At 42.6% G+C, this 19,176-nt stretch overlaps 1 protein-coding gene across 1 annotated transcript; it reads right to left on the bottom strand.

The window, feature by feature from the left end:
* Positions 1–48: 48 nt before the first annotated feature.
* LOC106581874 (glutamate-rich protein 6) lies at positions 49–13,540 on the bottom strand. Its single transcript, XM_014164314.2, has 13 exons — positions 13,288–13,540; positions 11,560–11,623; positions 11,257–11,381; positions 10,983–11,080; positions 10,510–10,644; positions 10,083–10,223; positions 7,643–7,794; positions 7,449–7,495; positions 7,121–7,266; positions 6,898–6,977; positions 6,595–6,750; positions 477–705; positions 49–297 (listed from the first exon to the last, which is right to left on the bottom strand). The coding sequence occupies exons 1-13, from the start codon at positions 13,538–13,540 to the stop codon at positions 49–51; spliced, it is 1,875 nt and encodes a 624-aa protein (XP_014019789.2).
* Between the last annotated feature and the right edge of the window lie 5,636 nt (positions 13,541–19,176).

Below are 19,176 nucleotides of genomic sequence, written 5' to 3'. Positions count from 1 at the left end.
TGAGACTAGACAAGTTGCTGTATCCAATATAATTTAATGAAAAATTAATTATTTGGCTTTGGTAGCTATCTGAACTCTCTTCTTGACTGAGTGGTGCTTGTCCAGAGGTGTCTTCAGTCTCTCCATTTGAGAGACCAGGCTATATTGGGGCATGACCTTCTGTGGACTTGGGGCCTGCTGGTAGGTGATATAGCCCTGGATCCTCTGCAGAAGGTTGTAGATCTCTGCACTCTTCATGTGGAGGTGTCTCTGGTCCAGGTCTGGCCCAGGCAACATCAGGCTCTTCAAGTGCTCCAGCTGGGGAAAAGCAAACTGATCAGCTCTGATATGAGTGGGTGTTAGTACAAAGCTGTGTTCAACTTCAGTGCTCGTTATAAAGCATGGTATTCTCCTGTGCTTCTCGCATGATTAGAGTAATATACGCCACTCACCTGGTGTCTTTATTGAGTCTGTAATTGACAATGTCAGTGTCTCACCTTGAGTTTGGCCCCCACGTTGAACCTCACACTTCTCTTGCGAGAGGTGAAGGTGAGGTAGATGCAGTCCTGGGTCTGGATGCGCAGGCTGATGTTGGGGCTGAGGGTCAGACAGATGGGCTGGAAGGGAGGGGCGTGGACATGGGGCTCGTGGTCCAGCCAACTCCAGCGCCTCCTCATAGCCCCGGTGTCACTACAGCAGGAGCCTCCCAGCTGGGTCAGGTTCACCCTGCCAAACAAGCAAAAACAACACACAAACATACAGTTATGAATATAACTACTGTTCACTGAAGGACTGAACGAGGGATATCATACTGTGGGGAGTCAACGACCAACCATATTCACCTGAAGAAAACGCCCAACGGGCCAATGGAGCTCACCCTCGGAAGCCCTGCCTTCCTGGCTATAATGCCGGGCTCACATGAATTTCATCAACCCTCTGACGGCAAGGGGCCAAAATATGTTATACCGCGTTCCCTCCTTCAGGGAACAGTAGTTATATTCATAACTGTACGTTCACTTTCAGTCGGTCACTTGGTATAACATACAATGGGGACATACAATCACATCCAAAGCCGGCCCAGAGGGTACCAAACTTGGAGGCCCATGGCAGCCCATGTACACACAGGTTCCATCGTCTCCAAAAAGGGGTTACACAAGCCACCTTACCTACTTCTTTCCCTACCTTCCCTACCACTTTCCCTAATGAAGGGAAAGGGAAAGGGGGATACCTAGTCACTTGTACAACTGAATGCCTTCAACTGAAATGTGTCTTCTGCATTTAACCCAACCCCTCAATCAGAGAGGTGCGGAGGGCTGCTTTAATCAAAATCCACTTACCTGAGAAGCCTGAACTGTCAAATCCTCATGAGTCCTGAACTGTCAGAGACCCATATAGGGAACCAGGACCTGCTGCAACTTGGCTATGCGCACTGACACGCTGCCACTGCAGCCCAAGTCCATAGATCCCATGATTCCAAGAACAATACCTTGCGAGCCTGAAATGTCAGAACTCGTACAAGGGACCCCAAGTCCAAAACAACAGAATACCTGTCGTGACTTGGTATAGCGCACATGCTGCATAGCAGGGACCAGAGTTGATGAAGCATGGCAGCCCGAGGCTCAAACCCACAGGAGACATGCAGTAACCTGGAAACTGTGTACTCGCGTGCTGCCCAGGCTCAAACCCACAGGAAACTGTGGTAACCCTGATAATATGCACAACCTGGGCACTGCTTGACACCCACTCCCTGACCCAGCCATAAGAACACTATTAGCCGCACTGGGAAAAAGGTATGTGGGGAACCCAAACTCGCTGTAGCACAGACATCACCAATCAACATGCCCCTGAACAGTGCCCAAGAAGCCGCGACACCCCTAGTGGAGTGAGCACACACCGCTAGCCAACCTTTGTCCTTTGCTGTAATATTTCAGGGAGATAGCCTCCAAAATCCAATGAGAAGACGCTGCTTAGAAAGCACCCTGCCGCAAGGTGGATTAGTGAATCTGGTCACAAACGCAATCCTATCCATATACGTGCGTAAAACGCACACGGTTCACAGTCCATGCAAGCTCTGTTGTTCACTGGAAGGAAACAGAGGCAGCGAGAAATGGAACAGCTCAAAAGCTAAGGACCTGTAAGACATAAGCATAACCTTGGGAGCAAAAGCTGCATTAGGACGTAACATCACTTTGCAGTAGCCTGGCGCGAACTTCAAACAGGAAGGGTGCACTGATGAAGATGGAGATCCCAAATGCACTTGGCTGACACAAGACCAAAGCCAGGTCACAGGTTGGTGCCATTGGCTTAGGCACTGGTCTGAGCAGATGCACGCCTTTTTAAGGAACCGCATCACCAGAGGAGGAGACCCCGGGGTAGAGTTGTCAATCCCTACATGACACGCTGAGATAGCTGCCATATAAACCTTCAATGTGGAAAAAGAAAGGCCCAGCTCAAAAAACTCTTGCAAGAACAAACATTTTTACCAAAGAGCTCTGAAAAGAAGAAACTCCTTTAACCAGACACCAACCCTCTAACGTGCGCCACTTATATGTATACAACCCTCTTGTAGAGGGCGCACGTGACAACTGTATAGTCATAATCTCGTTGGAAGGTAAACCACTAGCCCTCAATTTCAACTTTTCAGTGGCCAAACCCATAGATCGCATATCTGTAGTCGTGGGTGCCAAACTCTCCCGTGCACCTGGGACAATAGATCCAAATGACACGGAACCCTCCACAGGTCCCCACCCAACAGGCGGATGATCTCCAGAAACCAGGGTTGTCTGGGCCACTGAAGAGCCACCAGAATCAACAACAAACCCTCCTGACGGACCCTCTCCACGGAGGAAACGCATAGAGCAGGATCCGAGGCCACTGATACGCCAAAGCCTCTGTTCCCAACGGAGCACCCAGATCCCTCATTGAGAAGAACAGACGACAATGCGTGTTTTACTCGCGATGTGTACAGATCTATGTCAGCCCTGCCGAACCAGTCCCATATCTGGACAACCACCGAGGGGGGCAGTCTCCACTCTGTAGAGCTAGGACCCCCCCTGGAATGTAGATCCACACCCACGTTGAGAGCCGGGAAGATATGTCGCCCTGAGCGACAGCAAATGCGCGCTGGTCCATACGAGCAAATTACAGGCCAAGTTTAGCAGAGAGAGAGACCGTGTCCCACCCTGCCTGTTGATGTATTTCATCGCACCTCACCAACACATGCTGGCCCTCCAACACGGGAAGAAAATACCTTGGCTCTAGCAAAACAGTCAGTAGCTCTAGGTAATTGATATGCAGAGCCCTTTGCACTGTTGACCAAATCCCTCTTTCTGAGTAGCCCACACACAGCGCTTCCAATCTCAGTAAGAATGCATCTGTCATGATCCCCCTGCGGGACACTACCTGGCCCATGAGAACCCCCTGCAACAGCAGTAGTGGGTCACTCCAAGGAATCAACTCTCTTAGGCACGTCGAAGATACCTTGAGAAACTGATGGCAGTGGTGAGATGCACCCAGACGAGTAGCAATCACCCAGCACTGAAACAAACGCATCATCAGACCCAATAACCGCAGGCACAAGATAAAAGGCACAGAGTGCCCCAACTGAAACTGTGCCAGACAGAGCCGTAATGTGACCGTCCTCTGTTGGAACAAAAACGCATGATTTAGAATTGAGTCCAGAACGAGACCAAGAAACTGAATGCGCTGAGCCGGAGTCAAACAACATTTCTTGTTATTCACTATGAACCCCAGAGACTGAATATGGGAAACCAGTGTGGCAGTGTGGCAATCCATCTGTCCCCTCGACTCTGCTACGACCAGCCAATCATCCAGATAGGTCAATACACTGATCCCCTGGCACCGCACCGGTGTCAAAGCCGCCTCCACCACCATAGAAAAGGTGCGGGCGATAGGGAGAGCCTGAAAGGCAGGACCAGAATCTCGTAGGCCATAGCCTTGAAATGAATCCTCTGAAACATTTTGTGGGGAGTGTACAAAACATTTGGAACACCTGACTTGTGAAAGCTATTATCCCTTATTGATGTCACTTGTTAAATCCACTTCAATCAGTGTAAAGGGGCAAGACAAAAGATGTAAAAGTGCCTTTGAACGGGGTATGGTAGTACATGCTAGGCGCACCGGTTTGAGTGAGTCAAGAACTGCAACACTGATGGGTTTTTCACGCTCAACAGTTTCCTGTGTTGTTAGGTTCTAAACATACAGAATAAAAACTAAAACGGAGGACTTGGAAAAAGCTCAAACCAAGTTTATTCACCCACTGGGTCAAACAGCTACGAAGACAAAGACAGGTTTTCACAAGCACATATATTTACACCCTCCTACTAGGAGAAGTAAACTCCTTACACATCTAGACAGCCAATAAATCTTTGTTGCTAGTCAGGAACTTAATTGGTTCCCCTTACTAGTGTAGTCATGGCCCCGCCTCCTGCTAGATCCTTTGTGGGCATGTAAGTATGTGTGTAATAGGACTGTTCCTTCTCACTTCATCTGACCTGACCACGGGCCGAATTCCTCACTCCTCCACGGCTGTCCTACCTTATCACTGACTGAAACCAGACTGTTGCCCTTTGCCTCCCTCCATAGGATCCATGAGAATAAACAATAACATGTTTGACCAAATGTAAACTTTCTGCCTCCCTCCATTGCCCGTCTCAGTAACTTTCCATACACCTAGTTCTTAACCAACCTCCATTGACCCGAACATATACAGTGCCAGTCAAATGTTTGGACACACATACTCATTCAAGGGTTTTTCTTTATTTTTTACTATTTTCTACATTGTAGAATAATAGTGATAGACATAAAACTATGAAAAAACACACATTGAATCATGTAGTAACCATTTTTTTTTTACAAAAATCTAAATATATTTTATATTTGAGATTATTCAAGGTAGCCACCCTTTGTCTTGATGTCAGCTCTGCACACACTTGGCATTGTCTCAACCAGCTTTACCTAGAATGCTTTTCCAACAGTCTTGAAGGAGTTCCCACATATGCTGAGCACTTCTTGGCTGCTTTTCCTTCACTCTGCGGTCCAACTCATCCCAAACCATCTCAATTGGGTTGAGGTCTGGTGATTGTGGAGGCCAGGTCATCTGATGCAGCACTCCATCACTCTCCTTCTTGGGCAAATAGCCCTTACACAGCCTGAAGGTGTGTTGGGTCATTGTCCTGTTGAAAAACAAATGATAGTCCCACGAAGCGCAAACCAGGTGGGATGGCGTATCGCTGCAGAATGCTGTGGTAGCCATGCTGGTTAAGTGTGTATTATATTATAAATAATACGGTAAGAACGGGGAGTTTGCTCAGGTCTCAACCCTGACTCCACCAATCTCCCCGTGTGCCCGCCCCCAAAACATGTTTTGGAGCTGCCTCTCGGGCTTCCGTTGTTGCCATGCTAGTTCCTTGTAGCGTCGCCGTTCTGCTCTCGCTGCTTCTATTTCCTCCTTCGGACGGTGATACTCCTCGGCCTGCCTCCAGGGTCCTTTCCCGTCTAGGATTTCTTCCCAGGTCCATTCATCCTGACCACACTGCTTGGTCCTTTGGTGGTGGGTAGTTCTGTAACGGTCGTCGTTTGTAGTTGAAGAAGAAGTGGACCAAAACGCAGCGTGGTAAGTGTTCATGATATTTATTACCAAGAAACACTCAAACAAGAAATAACCAAAAAAACACCAAAACGAAAGCGAACAGTTTCGTCAGGCACAGAATGCTAAACAGAAAATAACTACCCACAAAACACAGATGGGAAAAGGCTGCCTAAGTATGATTCCCAATCAGAGACAACGATATACAGCTGCTTCTGATTGGGAACCCTACTCAGTCACAACAAAGAAATATACAACATAGAATGCCCACCCCACATCACACCCCGACCTAACAAATAGAGGAAATAAAACGTCTCTCTAAGGTCAGGGCATGACACTAACCAGATAGTTTAACAGGCAAAATGACCTAAAACTAATGTTATGCAAGGTAGATTAATTATTCGTAGGTGCATAGCTAGCAAACAATTCTTTGTGGCTATATGGCTAGCTAACAGTAGTAGCTAGCCAGTTAGCCCTATTGACTTACTTACTACAGTGGGTATTGCAGGCAGGTAAACATTCCAAAATTAACACAGTGTGTATTTATTAACGTACGTATGAAGATAAAATATTGTAGTCAGGCAACATGAGATGTGAATAGTCAACATTTCATTCCGAAGTCGGAGTGTATTTTCTTGCGCTTCAGCTATTTAATAATGTCTGCAATTGATTTCAAGAAATTGTGCATATTTTTTTTTATGTGGTTGCGTCATGTTCTGTGCGTACTTTCTGTTCAAACTTGCATTGATGCATGCTTCAAAATATGTTCAAACGGAGTACACATTTCAAAAGTGCCGTCCGTGCGCCATTTCGCATACTTCGATTTGGACTCATACTCCGACCCTCCCACGCTCGAATTTGCATGCTCGGAGCACGGTAGCATGCATTTTGAGAAACACCCTATATGTCAAGTTACCAAATATAGGCCTACACAGCCCCCAATGAAGCTGAAAATCTATAGGGTACCATTTTCGTTCTTCATTTGCATAATACTATATTATACATACCATATAAGACCATTTGGATGATAGCAGGTGGCCTGACCCCTGGATGTAAAGATGGCCTGGATGTTGGGTACCAGATCTTTGTCCTCTAGGATCACATAGGTGTAATCAGCACCGTGGACAGCAAATATGAGAACGGCAAGTCTTTCTGATGGATAGCTTTCACTCCATTAAGGTAAACGATCTGACCATCCTGCGTATTCTCTGATCAATGATACTTTTAAAAACGTTATAAAACATATAACTCAAAATAAATATATTGTATATTTTGAATACATTTTCGGAATAATCTCTCCAAAAGGATACAAAACCTGTCCTGTTCCATCTGGAAATATGGTGACAAATGATTGACCACTCTCATAGAGCTTGATTAGTGTGTGCTTTATCTGTAAAATCAAACAGCAATCATGAATTGAAATGTACTGCACAAGCATAGCCCTTGGCCTTCACTGAAGTATATTGAGTGAGCTAATCTATTTGTTAACATCCCCTGTGCTGAAAATTGTCATTAAAAGTTCAGTTAGTATACCTTATGTCCTTGTTCTTCTCCATAAAGTGTGAGAGTGTCTGGAGAATCAATGATTTCCATTTCGGCGAATGAGTCTTCCTTCTCTGCAGTCCAGACTTCATTTGAAAGTCGATAGCAAATGGTGTTACGCAAGTTAACTTTAGTTCCTGCAATGTTAAAAGCATCAACACAATGAGTCAGTAAAGTCCACCAGCCTAAGATGTCTGTCTCTACTATATTAAAAGTTTTTCACTTTAATCAGTGGATTCCAAACAACTTTCAGTATCTTAAAGAATGATATAATACATGTCATGTAACAAAGGGGTGGTGACCTGGTGAGTAGACTTACTTTGTTTAGTGGAAAACAGGCCATTCTGGTTCTCCCATTCTTTCAACCTGATGTTTGAGAATAGTACCATTAAGATTTCAGTGATGTTTTAAAGTAGTGCTGTGGGGTATCATATCAAAGTTACAGTAAATTAGAGTGTATTATATTGGGATCTTTTTAGTGCCCCATCAATCATACGAGAGACTGGTTATGACCTTTGCTCCACCCGTTCCTTCGCAGCCTTCTTGAAGGGTGGGTAAAGGCTTACATCAATCTCCCTGCTCCCCTGGATCGCAGCGAATGCAGCCTCCTCCTTCTCCTCCATCAGAAACGTAGTCATCTTCCAGGACAACTCACAACAGAACAACTGACAGGAAGATACAACTTCAATTAGCACTGATGTGTGAAGGCAGAGGTGTCGAAGCCTTTGAGCCCAACAAATGGCAGGCTACCCCACCCAAATCCAGAGACCTTGAAGCCCCCTCCTGCTGTTCAGAGACCACCCACAGAGACCACCCCATTTTCTACAAGAACTCTGCCTCCAGAAATAAAAGCTTCTCCCAACCTACTCCCGTTGCCTGCTGCACTGCTGCTATGGATTCCACCTGGCGATCTGTTCACCGTCTGCCCTAGTTGTCTCCCCCACCACACTGCTGGGGCAAGTGACACTGATCTTACAATGGCTAGCCCCAAGTCGTTATATATTTAATTATTTTCTTGTGCATTTTGCTATTTTGCCTAATGACTCCTGCATACTTTGTTGACTACGAACTTTCTTTACCCAACCGTGGGACAGACTATGTTTGTTCCCACACTCGGGACTCTGACTCTCTATTGGTTACTCAGACTTTTGGCCTCCCATACCATTTCTAACCACCCGAGCCGGCTTTGTATTCATGTTACCTGATGAAATTGCTGTACATTATGATCTTGTTGCCATCTGATGCACGTTCAGATGTCATAAATCAGCACTGCAGAGCTCTCCCTGTCCTCTGCCGTGCCTTGATTGTATTACTGTTGATGAAATGTGGAAATGTGCATGTACACCCTGGCCCATCTACTGTTGCTAGCCCCAATTCTCTGATATCTGCTTCACTGATTTCTGCTCTCGTAAAAGTTTGGGTTTTCTGCACGTTAACACTTGAAGCTTATTACCTAAACTAGATCAATTGAAAGTGTGGGTTCACAGCTTCAATCCAGATGTGTTGGTCATTACTGAGACGTGGTTAAGGAAGAGTGTTTTGAATACTGATGTTAACTTTTCTGTTTATAACCTTTTTCAGCAGACAGATCTTCCAAAGGTGGGGGAGTGGCAATCTTTACCAAGGATCACCTTCAGTGATCGGTTGTCCCCACCAAGTCTGTCCCCAAACAATTTGATTTGCTGGTTTTAAGCATTAAACTTTCAAATAGAGCTTTGTTGACTGTTGCTGGGTGCTATCGTCCTCCATCAGCATTCTCCTATTCTCCTACATTCCTTTCACATTTCCACAAACTTGGAAGTGTTTCCTTTCAAATGGTACCAAGAATATGCATATCCTTGCTTCAGGGCCTGAGCTACAGGCAGTTAGATTTGAGTGTCATTTTAGGCGAAAATTGAAAAAAGGGGCGGATCCTTAAGAGTTTTTTAATCACCACTTAATTAAGTCAGGATTCCTATTTGACTCAGCCATGCCTCCTTGACTCTCCAACATTTCCTCATCTCCCACCCCTTCTAATGCAACTATCCCCGATGCTTCTCCCTTATTCTGTTAAAGGTCCCCAAAGCACACACATCCCTGGGTCGCTCGTCTTTTCAGTTCGCTGCAGCTAGTTACTGGAACGAGCTGCAACAATCACTCAAACTGGACAGTTTTATCTCAATCTCTTCATTCAAAGAGTCCATCATGGACACTCTTACTGACAGTTGTGGCTGCTTTGCGTGATGTATTGTTGTCTCTACCTTCTTGCCCTTTGTGCTGTTGTCTGTGCCCAATAATGTTTATACCATGTTTTGTGCTGCTACCATGTTGTGTTGCTACCATGTTGCTGTCATGTCGTGTTGCTATCATGCTGTGTTGTCATGCGTTGCTGCCTTGCTATGTTGTTGTCTAAGGTCTCCCTTTATGTAGTGTTGTCTCTCTTGTTGTTTTCTCTCTTGTGTTTTGTCCTATATATATATATATATATATATTTATTTTTCCCAGCCCCTGTCCCCGCAGGAGGACTTTTGCCTTTTGGTAGGCCGTCATTGTAAATAAGAATTTGTTCTTAACTGACTTGCCTAGTTAAATAAAGAAAACAACAACAAAAAAAAACATGTCAAACCCATCAGAGGAAGAGATATCCAAAGATGCTTCTGTCAGAAATGAAGATCCAATTTGTTGAAATGCCTTTTCATTTGAATAAAAGCTGTATAAAATAAATTCACAAAGTCATATAAAAAACATGATTGATGTATAATGTAATTATCGAAGTGATTAGTTTATCAATCTAAGTGATAGGTAAACCTACGACGTGGCTCTGCCTCTAATAGAGATATAAAAGTATCAAGCCATGGATCTTATTTCCATGGTGACAAATATTACAGTGAATTTCAGTTTCACACAAAAGGTTTGTCCTCATTGGCTGTATAAGATTTGTGTGAGAGCATTATGTTGTTGGTGAAGGCCTCACCTCCTCTTGGTCCATATTGTTGACTATCTGGTCTTTGGTCACAGTGGGCTTCTTGGGCTGCAGGCAGTACTCACAGGGAATAGAGGCCATCTCACTCTCCAGCATCTCCCCTGATGAGTCTGAGCTGGATGACCTTCTGATCTAGAAGCAGACCAGGCATTCAGCTCGACTGACAACATCCAGTACAGTGCACTAAACCTGTGCCTTTTAGGCATGTCCATCAAGACAGTGGCCTATGTACCAAGGGTACGCTATTTTCCCCCAAAAAATGTATGCAAATTTGCTGCAAGAAGTTATGATATGTGTAATGCAGTTATCAGTGTCACGACAGTGTTAAGTTGAATAGGCTAAGCCATAACGTACTTAGAAAAAACTGTATTGAGAAAGTTATATAAAACAATCCAACAGTGATAATATAAAACATTACCATCTCAAAAGGTGTTGGTGACTGTTTAGTTTCTACTCTACAAGCTGTGGGAGTTTGGGGATTCTTGCTCAGTGTATCCAATACTTCATTATCGAGGGACATATCTATCTCCAGGTCCTCGTTTTTAGGAAGATTCTAAAGAGAGACAACAAAGGCAGTTCATAATTTATTAAACTCGCAACAGAAGTGCCCACATTGCTCATCATGAATCATTGAAAACGGAGAAACTCCAGATTTCAGGATATTGTATCTACAGTTATGCTAATCTTTGATGTGGATGCCTGCTAAGATTGGTAACAATTAAAATGGCCCTAGATGAAGCGTGTAGACTTTTCCCCTCAACACAAAGCGCACTCTTGGAGCACTTCAGGGACTTCTCAAGACAGGCAATTGCAAATTATTTTAAAGTGAAATGTACTACATTGGTCAAAGTGAGTGCCTTCTTTTAAAACATCCTTGTTTTGCCCATCTACCTCAAGCATTGTGGAGTCAAGCGTTGTATCCACACATTCCAAGGGGGTCCCTGATTCCTCTGCAGGTTTTGGTGTCACTTCTTCTGACTGAATGTTGACTGCAAAGGAAGAATTTGTCAAGAGAAAATAAAGTAGAAGACTAAAAGTAAGCAACATGCTCCACTTTGAAGATCATCCTAATTCTGGAGTCTGACCTATAACAATCACCAATCATCTCTCCCCTAGTAATTACAACGTTACTCCACTGTAAAGTAAAATTACACTTTCCTCTTACCTTGGCTACGCTCCTCATGTCTCCTCTGGTCCACCCAATCCCAGTCTGTTTGTGTCCTCGTGCTGATTCTGGATATAACTCTGCCATCGAATGCATAGACCTCCACATATTCAGGAGAGTCAAACCTACCGTAGATGGTGTTCAGGGCATTCAGTTCAACCAAAATAATATCACTAACATGAAAACTCCTTGCACTGTATTTTTTCCCTTCAACTTCTTCTAATTATTCAGCAAAAAAAATTATATTAGGCCAACTCTTAAATTAAGTCACAAGATTCCTTTTAACATAAATTATGTAAGTACCGTGGGCACGGATCCCGAGAAGCTGTCCTCATGTGGTCTCGCAGGTCCAGCTCCTCTGAAGAGACTATTCAGAAATGTCTTAGCCTATCATTTTAACCGGAGGCTACTGCACATATGAGTAATTAAGTGTCTGTCTACCACGGCCATCTACCTGCCATGGCCTATTTGCATTGAAGATTCTGAGCTTATTAGCTATCTCATGGCTATATACCTGCACCTATTCCTTCAGAAAAAATGTATATCCCTTGACTTATTCCACATTTTGTTGTTTTACAGCCTGAATTCAAAATGGATTAAATAAATACAACATCTCAACCTTCTACTACACACAATACCCCATAATAACATATATCTTTTTTTTAATTAGACAATTTATTGAAAATTAAATCCAGCAACATCTCATTTACATAATTATTCACACCCCTGAGTCTATATTTGGAGAAGCATCTTTGGCAGTGATTACAGCTGTGAGTCTTGCCAAATTGGTTGTTGATCATTGCTAGAAAACCATTTTAAGGTCTTGCCATAGATTTTCAAGTAGATTTAAGTCAAAACTGTAACTGGGCCACTCAGGAACATTCACTATCTTCTTGGTAAGCAATTCCAGTGTAGATTTGGCATTGTGTTTTAGGTTATTGTCCTGCTGAAAGGTGAATTCATCCCTCAGTGTCTGTTGGAAAGCAGACTGAACCAGGTTTTCCTCTAGGATTTAGCCTGTGCTTTAGCTCCATTCTGTTTATTTTTTATCCTGAAAAACTGCCCAGTCCTTAGTGATTACAAGCATACCCATGCAACATGATGCAGCAACCACTATGCTTGAAAATATGGAGAGTGGTACTCAGGAATGTGTTGTATTGGATTTGCCCCAAACATAACACTTTGTATTAAGGACAAAAAGTAAATTGCTTTGCCACATTTTTTACAGCATTACTTTAGCGCCTTCTTGCAAACAGGATGCGTGTTTCGGAATAGTTTTATTCTGTACAAGCTTTCTTCTTTTCACTCTGTCAATTAGGTTAGTACTGTGGAGTACTAAAATGTTTGTTGATCCATTCTCAGTTTTCTCCTATCTTAGTCATTAAACTCTGTAACTGTTTTAAAGTCACCATTGGCATCATGGTGAAATCCCTGAGCGGTTTCCTACCTCTCCAGCAACTGAGTTAGGAAGGAGGCCTGTATCTTTGTTGTGACTGGGTTTATTGATCCACCATCCAAAGTGTAATTCATAACTTCACCATGCTCAAAGGGATATTCAATGTCTGCTTTTTTTTTTACCCATCTACCAATAGGTGCAGCTTCTTTGCGAGGCACTGGAAAACCTTCCTGGTCTTTGTGGTTGAATCTGTGTTTGAAATTCACTGCTCGACGGAGGGATCTTAATGATAATTGTATGTGTGGGGTACAGAAATGAGGTAGTCATTCAAAAATCATGTTAAACACTATTATTGAGTCCATGTAACTTATTGTGACTTGTTAAGCAAATGTTTACTCCTGAACTTATTTAGCCTTGCCATAACAAAGGGGTTGAATACTTATTAATAACTCAAAACATTTCAGATTTTCATTTTGAAAATTAACTTTGACATTATGGGGTATTGTGTAGGCCAATAACAAAAACATCTAAATGTAACCCTTTTTAAATTCAGGCTGTAACAAATCAAAATGTGGACAAAGTCAAGGGGTGGGAATACTTTCTGAAGGCACTGTACATAATACTAGTAGACCTACCATTATTATCCTGCTTGCAGATCTCCTCGATTCTCCCGGCCTCCCAGTCCATTTGGCTGCATTGCTCCACATACCCCTCCAAGTTGCGACTGCTGCTGTACAGCCATTCTGTGCCTTCAAACTGCTGCTCCAACCTCTGCACGTTTTCAACTGTGAGTTCAAGGATGGTTGGCACCTCAGCTTCATCTTTTAGGCCTACTTGTGATTGTGTAGAGTGAGTTGCCTCATCTTTTTCGGTGAACTGTTGGCTCATTATTTCATTTACAGTAGGCCAACCATTTCTAAAAAAAATATATTCAAAATGCATCTGACAAGAAGCATGACCTGCCTTTTCTATGTAACATTTTAACACAACTACACAGGTCTGTAGTTCTTTCTAGTTAGCAAAATGCTAATTGCCTTGGTTCCATAGCAACGAGATTTATACAAAAACAACACAGGCTTTGGGTTGTTACCAATACTATATTTATTTAGAGGCCATGGGTGCTTTGGTCTTTTTGGGCAAGGTTTGTTTTTCCATCTGCTTCTGAGTCTCTGCATCTGGGCAATGAGGCTGTACGGGGGCTTAATGTTGTGGGGATTGGCCGAATGCTGGTAGGCCATGCTGGTCTGAATCCAGTCCAGCAGAGATTATATCTCCAGGCTTTTCATTTGGAGATGTTTCTGCAGGATGTCTGGCCCCAGCATCACAAGGCCTTCTGGATGGGTGAGCTGGGAGAGACAAACACAAACACAACAGAAAACAGTCAGACCACATGGGATGGAGCTTGTCCATGAGATTAACAACACTGTACACTACCACCTGAGGCAGATTCCCATATTTTGGTAGCCTTCTGTCTTGCTGTGGGGTACGGCTCAATGTTGGCGGTGAGGCAGGACCCCATCTTTGTTGTTTTCATGTCAAATCTGAAGACAAATTACAAAAGTAGATCACTGTGTCTATTCATCATGATGCTAGAGAACAAACATGAATAGCTTCCTTATGAAATTCTAACTGGAAAGAAAAAAGTAATTAGCTATCATATCATAAATACAGTAACATCAATAACATCACATCTATCCTGCAATTTTGTTATAATTATAAATAGCTCACCTTAAGCAGAAAGCCCTAAGGGCTTAAGCAGAAAGTCCATAAGGGCTTAATGTTTGACACCAGATAGGACCCTAGCTTTATCGTTTGTCAAGTCAGAAAATAGAATGAATCAGTTAAGCACTCTGTTCTCATTGGAAGAAGTGAACATTGCCTGTGTTATGTTATATTTTGCAATGGAGTGTTCTCACATGTATTTGCTAGGTGACAGCTTACCTTGAGTTGAGTTTCTGACATGCGGTCTTCCATCCTTGTATCCTGACAAAATAGAAATAGTCTTGTGTTCAAAACACAAGAACTATCATGTTTAAAAAATGTCAGATACATGCCCAGTCGTAACTTACTTCATCAGTAAACCCAAATACATTCTATCTACTCTGCAGCATGTGATTTTGGCATCCCTGATTAATAAAACAAAACAAAACAATCAATCCATGGACCAGACATTTCTCTATAATTTATGTTTGGGATATATTTGACATAACAAGTACTGTAGATGTATCCTCTATGTAGCACTTTCCTGCACTCAATGACCAAAGGCACCTTCTTTGGCTTCATGGGTGGAAGGTAATTAATATTTCTGAAAAATAATAATTATATACAGTATATTGAAAACATTTACAACAAAATCCAGTGTTTCTATGTCAAACAGTTTTGATATATTTCAGTCTTCTGTGATGTATATAAAGTGTAATATTGGGATGCAAACTCAAAACGGAATACATTTAAACTCTATCCGACACGGTACAGGTCACTTCTTTTGTTTAAGCCCATAACCACGTGTGTGATGTGTATACTTTTGTTTCAAAGCAGATTTCTTTAAGACCAACAAGAATCACTCTGTGTGACCCTGATTTAGCCCAATGCAGTAAAAGGTTAATAAAACTGCCAAGGAAAGCCCAGAATAGCAATCTCACCTGTTCAGCAAGAGAAGATCAACTTTATGTCTCAAGATGTCTTGAGACATCTTAAGATGAAGGTGTTGATGGGGCTGAGATTTCATTGAAGTTGAAACATTTGACATGATCCCTTCCCCAGTCTCTGAGCCCCCATGGACTCCATAGGCAACTGAAACAATGTAACAACCTGCTTTTAAATATGTTTTATTCTCTAGGCCTACTTGCTAATTTAGCTAAATTAAGTTAATGCAAGTTCTTAGATAGCTAGCTAAACAGAGTCTTCAATATAACATTTTGGTAGTGCTAAAACAAGATGTCAATAACATATTTCTTCATATTGACAAAATATGAATCTGGAATAACATACATTAGACATTAAAATGCGTTGCTTGCTTACACCAAGTTGAAAAACAGTTTATAAATCCTCCAGGTTTGACAGACTGTTGTTTTGAGTCTTGCATCAACTGTCAGTTCACTAAAGATTGTTGAACATTCCAAAATTCCAAACTCTTATGAACAGGAATACTCCGAGTCGATATTCACGTAATAATAAGGAATTCCCCTCGACCACGCCCACAAATGGGGGAAAACAAACATTCTTTCCCATTGACCCCCAGTGTAAAAGAGCTAACTTCATCGTCGATTTTTTGTTATACAGAAATAACAAAACATCCCGAAAAGCTGGTGTGTTATTCAATGTACCAGGTCAAAAACCCCAACCTATGGTTCGTAATGCAGAGCCCTGTGGCTTCAGGTTATTTGGCGTGTGAGAGTGGAAAATTGTGGTAGGCTACACGTGTGGAAAACATTTAGTCACAGGTAAGACATTTAACTTATGTAGTATAGTCTGTTTGTAATTCCACTCACTAGCATTATAGTCCATTTGTTTATCTTGGCTCGATTCATGTTCTGATTGGTAGCTTGCACTTTTTTTAAACCTTTATTTAACTAGGCAAGTCAGTTAAAAACAAATTCTTATTTTCAATGACAGCTTAGGAACAGTGGGTTAACTGCCTTGTTCAGGGGCAGAACAACAGATTTTTACCTTGTCAGCTTGGAGATTTGATCTTGCAACCTTTCGGTTACTAGTGCCGCCCCAGCTAACCTAGAGTAATACACTTACTCATGTGGCGAAAAGGGGCATTAGGGAGCTCTACAATATTACGTTTTGGGAATGCTTGGGAGCAGGCAATGCTGAAAAGTAATCTTTAGACATGTTGTACTCTTCTTAAATGTAGTTTGTAATTGACTAAAACAAGCAGACAACAATAAAATTGTGTTTGAAAAATGTCAAGTTTTTGCTGTAAGCCAATAGGGTAAACAAGGTGACTACACAATCTATCGAATACCAACTGGGACTATAGGAGTGCAGGTCAGAGTGATCCTAACGTATTTTAATTATGTTTTGTTTGTATGTTCTTATGTAAAAGATTCGCCTGGACCCTGAGAAGGCTGCATATAAGGCTGTCCAACCAGAGAAATATCTATCTAGGCAGCCTTCTCTCCCCTCTCTCTCAAATATCAATACACAAAATCTCAATCACTGTTTTTTTCGGGACGTCTCATATTCTGACAAACACCGCTGTAGCTCGTCCACCTTCCACCGCAGATGCGGAAGGCCGCCATTGGCGGATGCGGGGGATTGACACACAGCCCATGCAAGAAAAATAACATTTGTGAGTAAAGTAGAGGTAAAGAAACACGTGCAGAATGTGATTAGAATTTTTAGCTCTGGAGAAAAGGGATCCATGGGGGCAGGAATGGGGCGGTTACCTACGGATCCACAGCCTCAGCCTTTAATAAAAGGATACAAAACATTACCAGTTCTATCTTGATATAGGGTGATGAAGTGTTTGCCAGTTGGATATAACCTCAGAAGCAAATGTGATCTCTAAAAAAATAAACAAATAAGTCATTAATAAAATGGTACAGTCCATGGACCTGAACAGTAATGGAATAGGTGTAGAGTGATGAGAGAAGCTGGTGTCAATGACAGTACAGGGTTGGTGTACCTTCTGCCTTTCTGTCTCCTCCTGTAAGGTGAAGATGTCTGAGGAGTCTCTGATATCCATCTGAGGGAAGTAAGTCTTCTCTCGGATGGTCCAAACCTCATTGGACAGTCTGTAGGAGATGGTTTTGATCAGACCACCACCTTTATAAACACAGGAAAATAACCTAGTATTGACTTGGAGAGTACTAAGTCAATATACTAATAATAATCAGTTCGATTATTAAAAGAAATTACAATTTAATGTATCAAGGGTTTTTTTGTGACAGCGTGAGAAAAAGATGTTCTGATTGCTGGTATTCTGGACCCTCTGAAGTCCCCATTCCAGCAACCTGAAGTTAAAATATGGTTAAAACAGAGGTTGGCTTTCCTCAGAGTGCACCATCAGAAAATGTTAGAGTGATGGACACTGGGAGGTTAAGTGGAAATCCCTTTGAATATCGAAATCCCAAGCCACCCTCCTATCTCCAAAACTCAGACTTTGACAGAAAAGCGTTTCCTTTGGCCACATTTAGCTTTAAAGTCTAAGAAGGTCCAATTGCACATGTACGGTCAGAGGTGATTGAGGCGCATCATCATTCCATTAGAGGAGCTGACTGCAGGGGTTTCAAGTAGCTGGCACCAGGGTATAACATCAATTGGACAGGGTATAACATCAATTAAATTCTCTCTCACCTCTGCTCTGCCCGCTCCTTTGCAGCTCTCTTCTACTGTTTGCTCATAAAGGGTGGGTGAGGACCCACATCAATCTTCCTGTTCACCTTCCACGGCAGCTAAGGCCCACTCCAATTCCAGGAGAAACTATTGCATTTGTTGGAGTTGAAAAATATGGCAAACACACAACATCAAATCAAGGCTCTTCTATGGGTGTAGAAGAGATCTTAATTCAAACCCATATCTACAATCTTAGAAGCATGTTATCCACACCAGGAGCCATAAAGGAACCTAAGACTGCAATCATTCCAGTCTCTCTCTGAAAAGAGTACCAAAAGGCTTAGACTGGCCCATTGTTACCTGCATTGATTTGCTTTCAATTGATAGTCTGAAGAAAAACAATCTTCAGCAACACTCACCAAATCCAGGTCAGGATTATTTTCCAATTGTTCACGGCATATGAAGGGTTTACTGGGTTGCTGGCAGTAGTCACATAGAACAAGCGCTATTTCCTGTTCGGACTGATCCCCAGAGGATCAAGAGCTGGACACCACTGGGACCTAGAGAAGGGAATCTTCACCATCATCATCACTCATTCACTCCGCTCAATTATGCAAAAATGTTGTACAATACTATATTATGTACGTAACTTGTGAATGAGAAATACGTCTTCATGAAAGCAAGACACGCTGTTGGTATAGAGGAAAAAGGCTGAGAGAGGTTGATTACCTTTTCAAACTGAACAGGAGGTTGTTTCAACTCTGGTTTGTAGGCCAACAGGGTAGGTGGCCCCACAATAGGTATACCATACAACTACTTCTCCTTCTCCATATCTGTCTCTTCATTCTTTGAAAGAGGACACTAAATGTGTATCCTTTCATACCACCATACTACCGGGGTTGGGGTAGCCAGGAGGAAAGCATGGCCAGCCATAGAGAAATGCTTATTGAAATGTTTGATTATCATGGATTTATCGGTGGTGACCGTGTCGCCTAGCCTCAGTCAAGTGGGCAGCTGGGAGGAGGTGCTCTTGTTCTCCATGGACTTTACAGTGTCCCAAAACATTTTGGAGTTAGAGCAACAGGATGAAAATTTCTGTTTGAAAAAGCTAGCCTTTGCTTTCCTGACTTACTGTGTGTATTGGTTCCTGACTTCCCTGAAAAGCTGCATATCGCGGGGACTATTCGATGCTATTGCAGTCCGCCACAGGATGTTTTTGTGCTGGTCAAGGGCAGTCA

The sequence above is a fragment of the Salmo salar genome, chromosome ssa21 (assembly GCF_905237065.1).
Source record: "Salmo salar chromosome ssa21, Ssal_v3.1, whole genome shotgun sequence".
Lineage (NCBI taxonomy): Eukaryota > Metazoa > Chordata > Actinopteri > Salmoniformes > Salmonidae > Salmo > Salmo salar.
Note: the sequence above shows the minus strand (reverse complement) of the source record. Positions and strands in the feature narration are given on the sequence as shown.

Coding starts and splice junctions, on each gene's coding strand:
- LOC106581874 (XM_014164314.2), bottom strand. CDS start 13,540: ATGAGCCAACAGTTCACCGAAAAAGATGAGGCAACTCACTCTACACAA. Junction 7,267..7,448: donor CCTGTTTTCCACTAAACAAA/GTAAGTCTACTC, acceptor TTAACATTGCAG/GAACTAAAGTTAACTTGCGT. Junction 6,978..7,120: donor GAGAAGAACAAGGACATAAG/GTATACTAACTG, acceptor TTGATTTTACAG/ATAAAGCACACACTAATCAA.